General features: G+C 36.0%; 1 protein-coding gene across 2 annotated transcripts in view; it reads left to right on the top strand.

Moving 5' to 3' along the window:
• The window catches only part of LOC133534814 (uncharacterized), an 89,105-nt gene that overhangs the window by 66,640 nt on the left and 5,802 nt on the right, over nt 1–16,663 (top strand). Inside the window, exons 5-7 of one of the 2 annotated variants that reach the window (XM_061874101.1) lie at nt 11,975–12,094; nt 15,701–15,845; nt 15,966–16,010. In XM_061874101.1, the coding sequence (XP_061730085.1) occupies nt 11,975–12,094; nt 15,701–15,845; nt 15,966–15,997 (297 nt within the window). In that variant the 3' untranslated portion in view covers nt 15,998–16,010. The remainder of the gene's footprint in view (nt 1–11,974; nt 12,095–15,700; nt 15,846–15,965; nt 16,011–16,663) is intronic. The other variant, XM_061874099.1, reaches the window with a different exon arrangement.

Here is a 16,663-nt window from a genome sequence, read left to right as displayed (position 1 = left end):
ACTGCAGCTGTACAAGTGAAGATGAAGACGTGACGTACGGAGTACCTCAAGGCTCTGTGCTTGGACCAACGCTATTTCTAATTTATATTAATGACTTGTGCGACTTAAAGATCCCACATGCAGATATATTCTCGTATGCTGACGACACTGCCATCGTCTTCACTGGTACTTCATGGGAAGATGTACAGAAATTCGCGGAAAATGGACTTGAAATTATTAATGTATGGCTTAAGAACAATATTCTTACGTTAAATACCGCTAAAACAAATTATATATGTCACACTATATACAGTAATACACAACCTGTTAATAGTTTCGACATTAAAATACATAGCTGTTGTAACAATCTACTGAACTGTTCCCAGCAAACCTGTCCCGCTATACTTAAAGTTGATAGCACAAAATATCTGGGAGTCTTTGTGGATCGGGGGCTCTCTTGGTACCAACATCTCGAATATGTTATATTACGTCTACGAAAGCTTAATTGGATTTTTAAAAATTTAAGACATGTGGTGCCAAGGGTCGTTCCGGGTGCCCTTGGTCACGGTAGAGATCTTTTAAAAGAGATCTACGCATCATTAGTTCAATCCGTGTTAACCTATTGTTTGCCTGTTTGGGGTGGCGCTGCTAAGACTCGCTTTATTGATGTTGAGAGAGCTCAGCGTAGTCTTCTCAAAATTATGTATTTTAAGAAGATGTGGTTCTCAACTGACAAGCTATATCAAATGTGTAAGTTGCTTACTGTCAGAAAATTGTATATATTAACCGCTGTCCTAAGAAAGCATAAAACCACAACTTATGACCGCAACATTCTGACAAGACGGAGGAAAGATATTGCTATGCACCTACCTAAAACGTACACAACTTTTGCTAGTAGACAGTATAACAAACGTTCATCTCACTTATATAATACCTTAAACAAAGCACTAGATATATATCCAATGCTGCAATATGATGTAAAAAATAAAATAACAAAGTGGTTGGAAGACAAAAATTACGATCAGGTAGAAGAATTATTAGGATATGTAGCCTAGCCAGATCACACAAACATACACACACACATGGGCACACACACACACACACACACACACACACACACACACACACATACTCATATTAATAATTAAGGAACTTAGCTTTAAGAATAGAATTGTATAATACTGACTGTACTTAGCTATGGAAGAGCGGTGCCTCCTAGCACAGGTTATTTTGTAAATAACTTACAAGGAGACACCAGCCATTGTAACATTTGTCATGGTTTTTGAAAGAAATAAACAATTTTGATTTTTGATTTTTTGATTTTTGATTTTCGATAAAAGTATTATTATCAAAATTAAGAATACTGAGATCGTTTTATTGTAATTTACTCCGGATCTAGCTAAATAAAGTTACACACTAATTAAACATTTTTTTTTTTACGTGTTATTTTGTCCCAGAGCATGCACCTTCGCATGCGCAAAGCATAGTGTATTTAAATCCGTGTTTTACTCACCCACACCCTGTACAGCGTTCTTTGCACTTGCAAGACAATAGCTCCTTGCAGCTGAGACTAGCATCAGGAAGGGTTTTCTACAAAGAGGTGTACGCTGGTCCATCATTTTTCTTTCGCCAAGCCTAGTTGCAAGAATCTAGCATTTGTGGGTCGCTATTCAGGTAAATTGGTCCCAATGTGGGTCTGTTAAGCCCTTTTTATATGCTGTAAGAGAGCATCCTGTTGAAGGAATATACTCGATCGCTCTGTTTTTAGGGTTCCGTAGCCAAATGGCAAAAAACGGAACCCTTATAGATTCGTCATGTCCGTCTGTCTGTCCGATTATTTCCTAAACAAGATCCTCCTCGCAGTATTTACATTACCTATTTGTGTCACTACTGGGTGTCACTACTATATGTAGGGTTTGCAATTAGAATATTGTGATATTCTAATTATTCGAATATCCACCAAAATAAATATCCGAATAAACGGATTTAGATAACACAGAAATAACGTTTTTAACTATGTTTTAATACAATGATATTATCCCAACCAATTTTAAATGATTACTTGATTATTATAATAGCTAACATAATGTTATCTCTAAAACCGTACTTAATAAGGAGGGTTTATATCTGGATTAGCTGGTGCATAGTTGGAAATACATCCAATGCCTCACCTCGTGTTCATTCGTCATGAAATACTAACTATGAAAGCAATACTTACTTACTTCACTGGATCAGTGACCCAAAAAGAATCTTGGCCTTTGACACAAGTACAACGTCACTCTGCTCTATTCTGCACCACTCCACGCTAGTTGGATACTCCGAGGGCGTTTTAGGGCTACATCGCTCCTATCTTCTCACAGCCCGATTCTCTCCCGTCCACTCCAAGTGACCAAGTCTGCGAAGTCGTGCGGCTATAATCTCGCTAATTATATTGGGTGCCGCAACTAGCTACTCTAGCTCCCTATTTTTCCTACGCTTTCATCTTCTCTATCTTCATCTCTGATAGGTCCCAGAATATTCCGCCAGAATTTCGTCTTCTTAACTAAGAACTTGTTCTTTTTTTTCTGATTCAGAGTCCAAGTGTAATACTTACCGATGCCATTCATCAAAATCTAATTATTGTCTTATAGACTTGAATCATGGACAGTCTACTGATCAGCTTGGATACTAGAACTCGGTGAAGCGCTGCTGAGCATCTTAGGGCATTTTGGATTCGAACATCTATCTCCTCTTCCCGATTACTTTAGGTAAGTCTTTTCTTTTCGATCTGCGGTGGCAGCATGGTTCTATTTTTATCACTTGTCACTATGCCCTTCATGACAAATGATAAAGAGCCGACCATCTTAGCCCTATTCATTTGGAGATATTCTAGTGGTTGATTATCAGACCAATTTTCTCTCCTTCCTACTCTACTATCCTAGCCTTGGCCTCCAGGTCGCTTTTGTTTTGAGCCTATAGCCCCAAGTCATCAGGATATCCAATGATCTAATGTTTGCATTAAGCAACATTCGCATTCATTGTATAAAGTTACTGCGTGACATGATGTACTTATCAAAATTGATGTGCTGTTAGTATTTGAATTGCTTAAATATATGAAAATACTATATTTAAATGACAAAATTATTCATAAATTTCATTAGAAAATTGTTTCGGTTATAGGTCAATAACCATATTTAACGGATCCGTAATATCCGGATCTTATGACCCGCTAGATCCGGATCTTATAGTTGACGGATATCCGGATATTTCGGATATCCGGATCTCAAACCCTACGCGCAGCGATTGTTCCGAGACAGTTTGTTTGACACTTTTGACGGGCAACGAGCACAAATCTTTCTTCTGGCATTAAAACGGAACTATTGTTTTAAACAATCATTGAGTGAACTAAGTAGTCTAACGTTTTCGTAAGTATATGGAAAAACGCGATTTTTCGAATTTAACAAACATTGAGCGTACCTGTATTTAATTTGTTGACTGTCTGTCTGCATACTTAGAAACCTTTTACGAGAGGTATGGGCATTGTGAATGTCATCTCGCTCTGTGTGGTAGGGCACAGCACAGCGGATGTCATTCCAGATCTAGAGCAGAGCCCAACTGGGGAAGTACCTCCACCTTACAGAAAATCGCAGCCAAATAACACTAGACCCTACTCATAGTGTTGTGTTCCTGCCGGTGAGTAAGGTTGCCAGAGCTCAACGAGGGGCGGGAGGGGGTTAGGGTCGGCAATGCGCATGTAACTCCTCTGGAGTGGCAGGCGTACATAGGCTACGGATACTGCTTACCATCAGGCGGGCCGTATGCTTGTTTGCCACCGACGTACTATAAAAGAAAAAAAAATCATACTATTTTTGCAGTAGGTACATGCCACTACTCGTGCCTCAAGAGCCGTGCTTCGTCGGTGCATCTACGCGCGTTCCTTCTCTTGCCACTAATCACGCGCTTGTCGCTTCTGTGTATTTATTGCTCTACGTTTTTGGTACTTGATTACAAAACTGCATGTTCCGTATAAAAATGCCAATTTTTTATGGGGTGCGAATGTAAACAAAATCAAATGAATATGATTGCATCAATTTCCAATAGTATTAAAATTTCCCCCGAAGTACAACGACAGTAAAACATGAAAAACTACTTTCCGGGTGTCGCACCCTGGTGCGAATTTGACATTGGATTTAGATATTTTTTCTAATTATTTACTCAATTTGCACCGAGTACATTACTTTCCCCAGACCCGCAATGGCCAAAATAGATTTTTTTGTATGTTGTTTTTTTTTTACCTGTTCCGTAGCTTAAATTAACATAAATAACACGTGCGAATTTAGATATAAGTGTTGTAAAACGTACGCCAAATTGCACCGAGTACACCTTTTTTCTCTTCTTAGTTACAACCATTACATTATTTTCAGCCGATTTCACCCCTTTCCGGGGGGGTGAATTTAGTAACGATTGTATAAAGTTCGATTTTTAGCCCATACAAAACAATCCGTAGTGATTTTATTAGTCCTTAGAATTAGTTCCTGACTTTAGTGAAATTTGAGTTAATTTGACCGTACTAGTATTCCTCGTTTCAATTAAAATGAACCAATGAAATTATAGGTTCAGAAATATGAAATGTTGTCAATTACCTCACACTCGCAGACTGGACAAATGTATTATTTCATTTATTTCTCAAAAATGTCCGGCAAGGACTTTGACTTTCTTAGTTAAAATCATAGACGAACAATTTGACAGAGGCCGCACAATTGACGACCAGCTGTGACACTGCAAATACTGCAGTGGCGGAAGGATTCAATGTTTGCGTGTCACGAATGTATACCTAGGCCGATTGAGTACATTTTCTCTAATTTGGTACGGACACCTTTCTAGCTCGGGGATAAGGTTCAATTTAGTATGGCAAAAAAAGTGAGAGCGCCCTTTAGGTACAACTTCATGGATTAATATCGTATTTTACGAAAGATGATGTGATAATTGATTAACTTATGTATGAAAATTTATTCTGCCTTTTTTTCTTTCGATCGGTATAATTTTTGCAACATTCGACCACGCATGCCGGCGTATTTAATTTTTTCTTCGAACAATTAATGCACTGACGTTTCAATTCGACTGACGGCAGATTGGTGGATGAGGCCATAGAGATAACTGTCAATGTGAGTGTGTCACGCGTAAATATTAGAAAAATGGTGGATGATGGAATCCTATTTGTGTTTTACTCGTAGCGAAACTACGTGCTTAGTATTCTAGGTCCATGGTTAAAATTAACCGATTAAACTGCGCCAGTAAGTCGCACGACGTCATTGATTATGCTTCTAGTACCAACCTGTCCCGACTTCAATGAGTAGGTACGCCTCGAAAGTGGTCTCGGCAAGCTATTCTAGCCATTGATTGACTTCGTCGTTAGTTAGATAAAGGGCCCGCCAAGCTAATCTGATCAGGTGCTAAACCTAGGCAAGATTTATTACAGATATTGTCTACGCTGTAATTGAATTATTGAGAGTAATAAACATCGTCTGGGCACAAAATCCATACTCTTAATCAGAGAAAGTAAGTTAAGGCCCAGTAAGTTCGTGTTCCTCTCTCACTCTCACTGAGCGTAAGTGTGAGCGAGATGGATGTGTGTGCCCGGGAGCGCGGATATCATGTTTTTGAATTTTAATATTTTGTACTCTTCTTCCTCGCGTTGTCCCAGCGTTTTTGCCACGAATCATGGGAGCCTGGGGTCCGCTTAACAACTAATCGGAATTGGCGTAGGCACTAGTTTTTACGAAAGCGACTGCCATCTGACCTTCAAACCCAGAGGGTAAACTAGGCCTTATTGGGATTAGTCCGTCTTCCTCACGATGTTTTCCTTCACCGAAAAGCGACTGGTAAATAACAAATGATATTTCTTACATTAGTTCTTAAGAACTCATTGGTACGAATCGGGGTTTGAACCCGCGACCTCCGTATTGAAAGTCGCACGCTCCTACCGCTAGGCCACCAGCGCTTCAAATTTTAATATTTTGTACGTTTAAATAAAATAAAAAGTAATCGATAAGTTCCCTCAACCTTGATATTGCCAATGTTTGGAAGCGATTTTCATATTTTTAGTTTTTGTGCAAAATTTGTTACAAATTTGTAAAATGCATTATAAACCTGTTTGTGATTTTTTCTATCGAGCAAAAGTCAAAAACGAGAAAGGCCTGAAATTGCTAATTAAATTTTTGGCAGCTGTATTGTGATCTATAAAGCGCTACGACTTTTCAAAAACTCCGATCTTTGAACCTACTGCACCTTAAGTTAATTATAAATAGTATAATGTCTCATATAACAATCTATACAGCTACCTTTGTTATAGGTACTTATTTGTGATGTACCTATGGATTTTATGATTATAGGGTATGTATTTGTTGGACATATTCATAAAAGTTTGGCCGATATGATCTATAATATCATATATATCTCAAATATAGACGCACAGCAGTACTATTCTATTCTCAAAGCGATTCAGGCCGTCTTCGATCCCCTGTAACTTTGGTTTGGATAAAGCCAGAAACCAGGATATCATATAACTTATGTAAATACCCAATAACATTCAATTTGAACCTCTAGTTCAAGAATAATCCAAGTTTAATCTCTAAGGTAACAAGACAAAATGTTTTTTTCTATATTTAAAAAAATGCGTAACGTCGGTGACAAACAAGCATACGGCTCGCTTGATGGTAAGCAGTTTCCGTAGCTTATGGACGCCTGCAACTAGAGATGGGTAGGGTTGAGTAAATACTGAGTAAAGCACCCGATAAATACTCGTTTTTACTAATTTAGGTGAGTATAAACGATTGCTAATAAAATATTTTAATAAGTGAGATTTAAGAACTAAATTGTTTTTTAAAGAAGAATGTTAAAGTAAGTTATGTTCATATTGTTATGAACATAATAAGAAGAATATAAGACGCTTAATTTTTGAAAACAAAAAAGGGTAATCATCAATGTGAAGTAAATTGTGATTTGTTTTTAATAAAAAGTTATTTACTTTTAAAATATGGGACTTAAGTGCTATCGATGTTCTAGATAACTGTATGTCGCGCAAAAGTGAGTGTTTACGATGCACTTACGACCTTTTATAAAGGGGTTTTTTTTTAAGAAAACTCAAAATTGGCTCAACCGATCATGTTCAAAGTATTTTATTCTACTCTATTCTACGGCTAATCTCCCGATATTTTTTCATATTTTTTTGAAATGTGGTTTGAAAGTTAAAGGGTGATAAACATTATTTTGACCTTTAGAAACCGGTCTTTTCCAAAAGTATTAAATTTATCCAAAAAAGTTTTTAGAAACATCCAAGTTGTTTTTAATGACCCATTGAAGTTGGTGGTTTCTGAATTTTTTCTGTGACAATTTATTACATGTATGGAGTGCCCCCCTTAAAAATATTTCTTACAATTTTGAGTACTTAATCCAGTAGCGGCTTACAAAATATACCTATATTTCAAATTTGTACGGCCCTTTCAGCACTCTAAATAGTTTATACCCACCATTTTGGGTATAAACGAGTAAATACTGGTAAATTGAGTAAATACTCGGTATTTACTCAGTATTTATTGCCATGAGCTGCCAAAGTACATTCGTTTTACTTTACTACAGTAGTAAAGTAAGCTGTCTCTGTTCCTTTATAAGTATAGTAAAAACAGAATAAGAATTATATCGTAGAATTGAACTGTACGCTTCTAGCGGTTGCATAAATAAGTAAAATCGTAAGTAACGGTAAATTAGGCCAAGCGCGCACTACGATTTTTTTCGTAGAAATGCAACGTATGTTTAATGTTTATATGTCAGTGCGCGCATATAGGAGTAAAAATAAGTGATTAGTCACATTTTGCCGCGACTGCTCGCGACGCGATTGTCGCAAAGGTGAATTGCAGCATATGGAGTTGTATGGCCTCCGGAGCTTTGATAAGTGGTCTACTTGGGAGGTTTACAAGGAAAAAAAAGTAAAAATATTTATTACACACACCCACATGGCGTGTAAGTGAAATACTTACTTAGTGAAATATTTAATAAAATGAAATAAAACATAAAAATAAAAATGATTATAAATACATTAAATAATTCAAACACAAATTACAAAGCTATAATCAATTATAATACAAATAAATTAAAATAAAAACTATGACATTTTGAATATCGATCGTCCGAGATAGGAGATAGTACTTGCGTTTAATACCTAGCAAATGTATAAACTCATATTAAACAATAATATGTAAAGAGGACCTATGGGAAGTGTACACGCTTGTAGCGGCATGGAGTTAATTAGAATACCGGTTTCTTTGAGAAAGTTACTTAATTTAAGGTCAGGGATGCATTCTTGAAATTAACGAACTACAAAAATAACACCATGTATTTATACTCTAAAAACAATAAACCTGTAAACAGGAATATATAGGTATTATTTGATTCAATAGTAATGTAGTTTAATAATATTTGATTTGCTATTACCTTGCCCTAGTAAAGAACCTATAAGGAGACGGAATATTTAGCCATTTGAGGGTCAAAATATTATACTTACGATAAAATGAAATATGTAGTTTAAAGCCAAAACGATAAGGAAGTTTTCTATTTGGTTGGATAGGGTAAGCGGGTCCAACGTGGGTAACCTAACAACAACCCTCAATTAGTCTACGATTTTACTGTATTAAAGTATTGAAAATGCAGTCGTCAGTTAGAGAATTTATCCAACTTCAATAAAGAGCACCGTTTTTTATGTTTCCGCTTAAAATATTCACACAATAGAAGAAAAGCAAAGTGACTTGGGTGAGTCATTGATTGTCCCAAACTACTACCTTTTGGAATTTGGATTTCTGTGATATTTCGACGCGAATCTTTAATAATTTTAAGTGACTTTATTGTATTTTATCTAATTATATTATTAATAACAGTCGTATAATCAGCATTTCAACATATTCTAGAGATCTTACAATCAATTTAAATATGTTACTACCTTACATGTAAACTTATTAAGCGGGTGGCTACCCACTTTGCCCTACTCGCTTTGCCTAAAACCACTTATTATGATTGTCAAAATATAACTTCGAAATATGAAGAGTAGAGACGTGAATGCATTGAATTTCGTTTATATGGTAAATCTAGCTAAAATCATACAGTTAACTAGTAATCTGCTAGGATATCCGGCTAATCAGACAAAACTTACCTTGATTTTTTCAACAAAAACACCACAAAACTATAACGGCATACAGCCAGGCATCGTCTGCATAGCGCGGATTGTTGGGGCTTAATTGAAACTCGTTGGCGCTCGATCTCTTACGGCGCATGCATACATACATATTTATTTATTTATTATTTATTATACACAGCACAGCACAGTACTGTTACATACAACGATGTATAGGCGCCTACCTGTTTTAGGCGGATTACCTGCTTTTGGCATGGGTACCCAACTAATAAATGATTGAAGTAGCCGAAAACGTAAAAAAACATTGTTTACATTTATTTAACTGCCTAAAGAGACAGACGGCTCTAGGTAGGTAACTAATTATATACAAAGGTACTGTATAAATTAGTCGGCATGGTTTTACCCTAGCAATACATTAGATCACGAAACTTTGGCGGAAGAAAAACTACGTCGCGAGGTTTTATACGGTTTCTTTTGATGTGATTTTATTTACGGTGTGATACTGACATGTGTATGTGTATCACAATAAAAGACTGGGCTCGTGAGGCTTACGGCTTTCATTTATTTGAGTACTTCGAATATTGGAATGGTTTTTTTCATTTGTCTAATTTCCCATTCCGTCCATCCCGGTGTCATCCATTCGACATCCCGGTGGTGTTACCTAGATGTTGCGTCATCCTTCGAATTAGAATTGAGTTATGACCTTCTTACAACGCAGAGTGCTTCTACTCTTCTTTTTCTAAGTATATTCATTAATTTGTTGTTATGATTACGAATATATTATAGTTTAGTGTCTGTGACAGCGGTCAGGTATGTTCAATTATACGTTTCTAAGTTACTAGTTTTCATTAACTTATGTTAAGATGTTATTGAGCCATTACATATCGCGTTATTTGTCAAATCTAATAGGTAATGTATCGTGTGTACTTAAAATTCATAGTTAGGTAGACCCTTCACCACTTGTTTAATACGAGGGAACGAAACATTACGTTTAACAAGGGAATTAAGTATAAAACAAAAAACCCGACTCCTACATATATTTTTGCAATGGACTTTTCACTAGCTTACATTTGATACTTATATTGCTTTAGTAAGAAAAAAACACCCCTCGCCCCCCAGTATGCAGGCGTCTATTTCCAAATAAATATAGCCTATGTCACTACCACAATTTTGACGAATTCAATGACACCTCATATGTCAAAAACCGTCCAGCCATTTGGGCTATAGGGCATGCCAAAAAATGGACATATATACATACCGGTGTTTTATATTTACTTAGTTGACTTCGGGGTATGGCTAAATACATTTAAAGAAACTGAATGGCATATTAAATGTAATTTTTTTGTGACAAGTAATTAATAGCTTTGTTGTACCTACTTGTTGTAACACGATCATTATATTAATTCCACCAAACAGTTGAAAACTATGACATCGTCCGAGGTAGTAGGTACCTGTTATTTATGTACATACCTAATTGGTACTTATACACTCACATATATGTAATTAATTTATTATTATCTTTGGATATTTGCTATTTACGGTTATTTACATGTGTATTAACATCGTCACTTCTTTACTCTTCATTCAAATGGTTTCAAGGGTCATTTAGAACTTAAGAGGGAATCTCATGATCGTCCATACAAAAAGAAAAAGCTTTTTTCCACTTCTAAGTGTTTTCTACTCTCCATGATTTTTTAATATGTTATCGACACAATGAAAACCTATGTTTACAGGTTTTCCTTTTTTTTCAAAATTTACAAAACAAAAAAAATACATGTATTTTATTTAATAAAATAAAGCGAAACCTTTAAACCTAGAATATATTATGCTGAAGCGATCGACATGCAAATCAAAGTGATTTGTTAAGATGTTGTTAGTGGAAATCTTTTTCTCCCGAAATGTAAATTTCATAAAAAAATACCGTTATTTCGCTAGGATCGCAAAGCTATTCTTCCCTGTGAATGGTTGTACAGACAAAGAATTTAATTTCAGCACCATTACGTACCTTGTCACCGTGACAATCCATATAAATAAATAAATCTTCTTCTTCCTCGCGTTGTCCCGGCATTTTGCCACGGCTCATGGGAGCCTGGGGTCCGCTTGACAACTAATCCCAAGATGTGGCGTAGGCACTAGTTTTTACGAAAGCGACTGCCATCTGACCTTCCAACCCAGAGGATAAACTAGGCCTTGTTGGGATTAGGCCGGTTTCCTCACGATGTTTTCCTTCACCGAAAAGCGACTGGTAAATATCAAATGATATTTCGTACATAAATTCCGAAAAACTCATTGGTACGAGCCGGGGTTTGAACCCGCGACCTCCGGATTGCAAGTCGCACCTCTTACCGCTAGGCCACCAGCGCTTTTTTATATAAATAAATAAATGTAGACTAAAATAAATTGACTAAGTCCCACGGTAAGCTCAGTAAGGCTTGTGTTGCGGGTAGGTACTTAGACAACGATATTTATAATATATACATATTCATAAATACTTAAATACATAGAAAACATCCATGACTCAGGAACAAATATCCATGCTCATCACACGAAATTACCAGGATTTGAACCTGGGACCATGGGTAGGGTCACTACCTACTAGGCCAGAGAGGTCGTCAAGAATCTCATACCATTATCACTATGACAAGGTATGAAGTGGTACTGATATTAAATTTCTTGACTTTACTACAGTCAAACCAAGTGTGCTCTGTAAGACGTTTTCACACACGCACATGCACATGCACACGGACACACACATTTATTCTGTCAAAGTCGGTGTAGGGTTAGCCTAGACCGATCTCTTAGATTAATTGTCCTTTCTGTTACATTTGACAGGCCCTATCGCAGCACGTGTGGCACCGCGTGGATGTTTCCGACAACGGTAAACTTATGACCGCCTACAGCACCATACAGTTCGTGGTACAGCGGCATCACTTCGTTAACGAGCGGATAAAGGTGAGCCACCTTACCCACACATAGTGTATGTGTGGGATACACAGAATTGGTGTATAGGTAGAAAAAATATTTTTTCTAGTATACAGTCAGCATCAATAGTAGGGGATGAGACAACGCGCGAAACGTATCTGTCACTCTGAGAAAATTTTCATGATAGAGACAAATATCTACAGTTTGCGTTCAAAAGTACCTGTTAGTCTAATTGTTTTACATAATATATACTCGTAAACCTCTTTATGTTATGCTGTTAGAGAAACGGTAGATACTTTTGACGCATAGTCAGATCCGCAACTTTTGATGCAGACATTGAAATGTTTCCATCGGAACACTACATATAGTTGTATTGTTCAGATAGTTATACCATATTGTAAATTTGTAATTGTTAATGTTAAATTTATATGAGTTTTTTAATATTTAGCTTACAAAAATGCAGCAGCATAGCATTCTATAAATTGTACATGCAGATGTAAAATTACAATGAAAAAATTAACGATGATGAACTCTGGTTAACGTGGGACTCGAACCCACATTTTTGGATTGCCGGTCCATCGCATTACCAACAAGGTTATAAACCTTAAAGTGCCGATGTCGCTAGTGATGTGGTCACAAGTCACTGCACAGTTGCAATGGTTAAATTCGCGACGAGTGACGGGTGGTTTACATCTGCATGTGCAATTTATAGATTGTAATGTGGTACGTCTCACAATAAAGAAGAAAATAAAAATATTAACATGTATGCATTACATTTAAAAAATTAGTAAACCCACTTAGGTTTTTTTACATATACCATGGGGACGTGGTGCACAATGTTTATTTATAGCACGACAATCATACGCTCATGCTACTTTCATATGATCGCGTTAACTTCACTTACACATTTTCCTCAATATGTTAGTGTGAGGATTGTAGGTAGGTATGAATACAGATATGCGCATGGATTGGGATTACAATGGCATACAGCCCACTGACTCCGTAAGTCTGACGCATACCGCTACGTTCGGAGACTAAATTTTGATTCACTCCCAATCAAGCGCATTGACGCGGATGGAAGCTTAGGGGTGTAATTCCAGGCGCTAATCAAACGCGAAAGAGTCAAAGGTTAAAGTGAAATAGTAAATGTGGGTCACTCGCAGATATATTTTTGTATTTTATTGCGAAAGCTGGAAAGTTAAGGACAATGGTTTTGACTTATATAACCTAAAACCAGTTCCGATGTATTTTGCGCTTTGCCTAAATTGTGTATAATGTATTTCACCAACAGCGCTTTCAAAATTTAATTAATGTTAGACAAAACGTCTTACATACACCAGTCGTTATAAAATATAAACACCGTAAAGACCTGGCATGGGAAACTAATAAAATGAAATTTCCATTTGGGACGGGGCTAAAAAAGTGGATTTTTAAAACCCTTACAAGCAACCTTTGAGCATTGTGATATGAATTTAGGTAATCTTTATTGCTCTTAAGAAAAAAATCTTACAAAAATTTTTTGTAAGATGGACAAAATTTTGTGATGATTTGAAATACACTGTGTTTTTATTGAATACCGTTTACTTCGGTGTATTGGTAAGTCTTCTTCTTCACGTGCCATCTCCGTCCAGGAGGTTGGCGACCATATGTCTATATGTCTCTCTATGTTCAGTCATGCGAATTAGTCTATCTATGCTCTTCACTTTTAACCAGTCTCTTATATTTTTAGTCCATGATGTGCGCCTTCTACCACGACCACGCTTGCCTTCAATTTTTCCTTCAATTATTAATTTCAGTAGGTTGTATTTATTGTTTCTATATATATGTCCAAAATACGCTGCTTTTCTTTTCTTAATTGTTGATACAACCTCTAGATCTTTTTTCATGATTTCCAAAACTCTGATATTAGTTATCCTATCAGTCCATTTTATTTTGAGCATCCTTCGATAAATCCACATTTCAAAAGCCCTTAGCTTGTTGATTAAATTCTTTTTCAAGGTCCAGCTTTCGGAACCATACATAAGAATTGGGATGATGTAACATTTAACCATTCGCCACCTCAGTTTTAGGTTTATTTTTCTGTTAGTTAGAAGTTTCCTCATTTTCTGAAATGTGTTTCTGGCTATTTCAATTCTCGTCCGGATTTCCTTCTCTGATTCCCAGTTTTCATTTAACCAACAACCCAGGTACTTATAGCTTTTTACTCTGTCTATTATTTTGTTATTTAAGGATAGTGGTGTTAATGTTTCTGAAATTGGTGTTTTACTAACAATCATGTGTTTTGTTTTATTTGTGTTTATCCTCAGTCCATATTCCAAAAGTGTGTTATTCAGTTTTTGCAGCATTATTTGTAGGTCTTCAGGGTTAGTAGCTAACAAGACGGTATCATCAGCGTAGCGAATGTTCTGTATGAGTTTGCCATTTTAAGTATTGGTAAGTACGTTTAAGGAAACTACATGACATAGGTAATTTAAAAAAAAAAAATATTTTATTTTATTTGTTGTTATAAACAGTAATTAAATGTTGCATATAGCGTTGTTGTTGCACGGGCATTACATTCAACTCATCCAAATAATAGAAAACTGTGACATGTCAATGTCATTTCGAACATCGATCGTTCGAGATAGTACTTACTTACGTTTAGTAGCCAATGTATTAACTCGTACTAAACTCTAATCAGTATTGATCAGAATCAGTACTTATGTAAACAGGCCCTAAGGCATGTGTTCACGCTCGTAAGGGCCTTATAAGATAAAAATAAAATATCGATTATCCCCGAAATTCAGTTAATTAGAATACCGGTGTCTTTGGGCAAATTACTTTATTTAAGCTGAGGAATGCACCCTTGAAATTACCGAAAAAAAAAACGTATATTTTCTTTTGTAGAATATTATTCATGTCGAATCCCTTGAGTTTGGGTTAGTTCAACGACCTTAATATAAAGCAAATGAGGAGAACTAAATATTCCGATTGTAATTAACAGTCCTGTTTATCTCTAACAATTCTACAGAATGGTACTCCAGCTAGGTTTAATTCGTAAAAAAAATCGCTTTACCCGGTATCCATTCAACTTCCAACCTAACAAATTCCTATTTTATTTCACAAATTCGTGAAAAAAATACTTAAAACAAAAAGCAGAACCGATGACGCGTAAATCGCTAAGATTACAAGAATTTACTGACAGCCGCGTCCAAAACCTATTATTGATTCATAAACTTGATTTATTGAGATTGATTCGCAAGAGTTCGAATAAAATCTAATGAAAACTGATATTCGTTTTCCGGTAACAATTGTATTCCCTATGGTAAATTATACAAAGCTAAAAATATGGCAACAGCTCTTCAAAAATGACTGGGTAAAAATTTGAGTACCTTCCTATTGCCCAGTTTTATCACCTACTTAACGCAAAAACAGCTCAATCCAGCCCGGTGTGCGTGATTTTTTTGTACCCAGGCATGTTAGAACCTAAATGTGATAATATAAGATATTTTATCGGGAAATCTTCTCTCAAGGGTGGAAGGGGTCTCAGTCAATGAGGGATGACAGTTTGTATAAGTTGCCGTTGATAAGTTACATACGTACTCGTAAGCAGTTCCTGTATAAAATATATACAGGTACTTATGTTTTACAATGCAGGTCCGATGTACTGCCATCATATACTCCATATATTTGAGGAGCGTTGAGAAAAGCGCAGAAGAAGAACGGATACGGACGACCACGACCAGTGGCCCCGAAGTGCGGCAAGCTAAGATCTACTCTGTGCATCGGCAGCCGAAACCTAGTACGTATATATTCTTTTTATACATTATTTGGCAAATTTTTTTGTTGAAATTTTTTTTTGGTTTTTTGCACACATGTTATTTCTTTTACAACGAATAAGTAAAGTTTTTTTTATTTACAGATAAAACTTACGAGTTTCCTGTAAAACTTTAATGTCTGTCAGTAGGTATGTCTAATCCAAGTTGCATAGTGGCAGCATCGGAGACAAAAAGGCTTTTTAATACAGTTGCTCAAAAAGTGCTACTTAACGTAGCTGTTTTGCGTGCGGAAAGTTGGATTTCGCGAACTAGTGCTTTTTACTTTTCCACTTGTTCCAATTCATGACTACTTATTGATTAGTGTTAATGTTGGTTTCCTTTAAAAGTCGTAATCAACATGAAAACCTACTGTTAATGTAAAAATAATAAATATAAGCATATTTCATATTTTATTACATACCTCTTCATTATTATAACTCGTTTATTTTTTAATATTGAATAACCGTTCTTAATAAGTTTTCTGAATGGACGGAATAACTGCTGAAACGCCTGTCAAAGCAGAGGCGTTTTTTCGTACTGCAAGAATGTTTTACGTTTCCAAAGGCAACATTCAATATTGTTTTCATACAATTTAAATATTTATACGAAACACAAATAATCGTAAATAACGATACTTAGGTAATAATAGTATAATATTTTTTTTTATATATTTTTATAATATTTTCTGTCTTATAGAACATGCATAAAAAAAGTACTTGTTGTTTTTCTTATTTTTTCGCGACTGTATTAAAAAACGTCGTTCGATACAGGTGCGGAAATGTCATTACTTCACGAGCACCGA

This window comes from Cydia pomonella, chromosome 2 (genome assembly GCF_033807575.1).
Source record: "Cydia pomonella isolate Wapato2018A chromosome 2, ilCydPomo1, whole genome shotgun sequence".
Taxonomy (NCBI): Eukaryota; Metazoa; Arthropoda; class Insecta; order Lepidoptera; family Tortricidae; genus Cydia; species Cydia pomonella.
The sequence above is the reverse complement of the archived record's forward strand: the minus strand, read 5'-3'. Positions and strand labels throughout refer to the sequence as shown.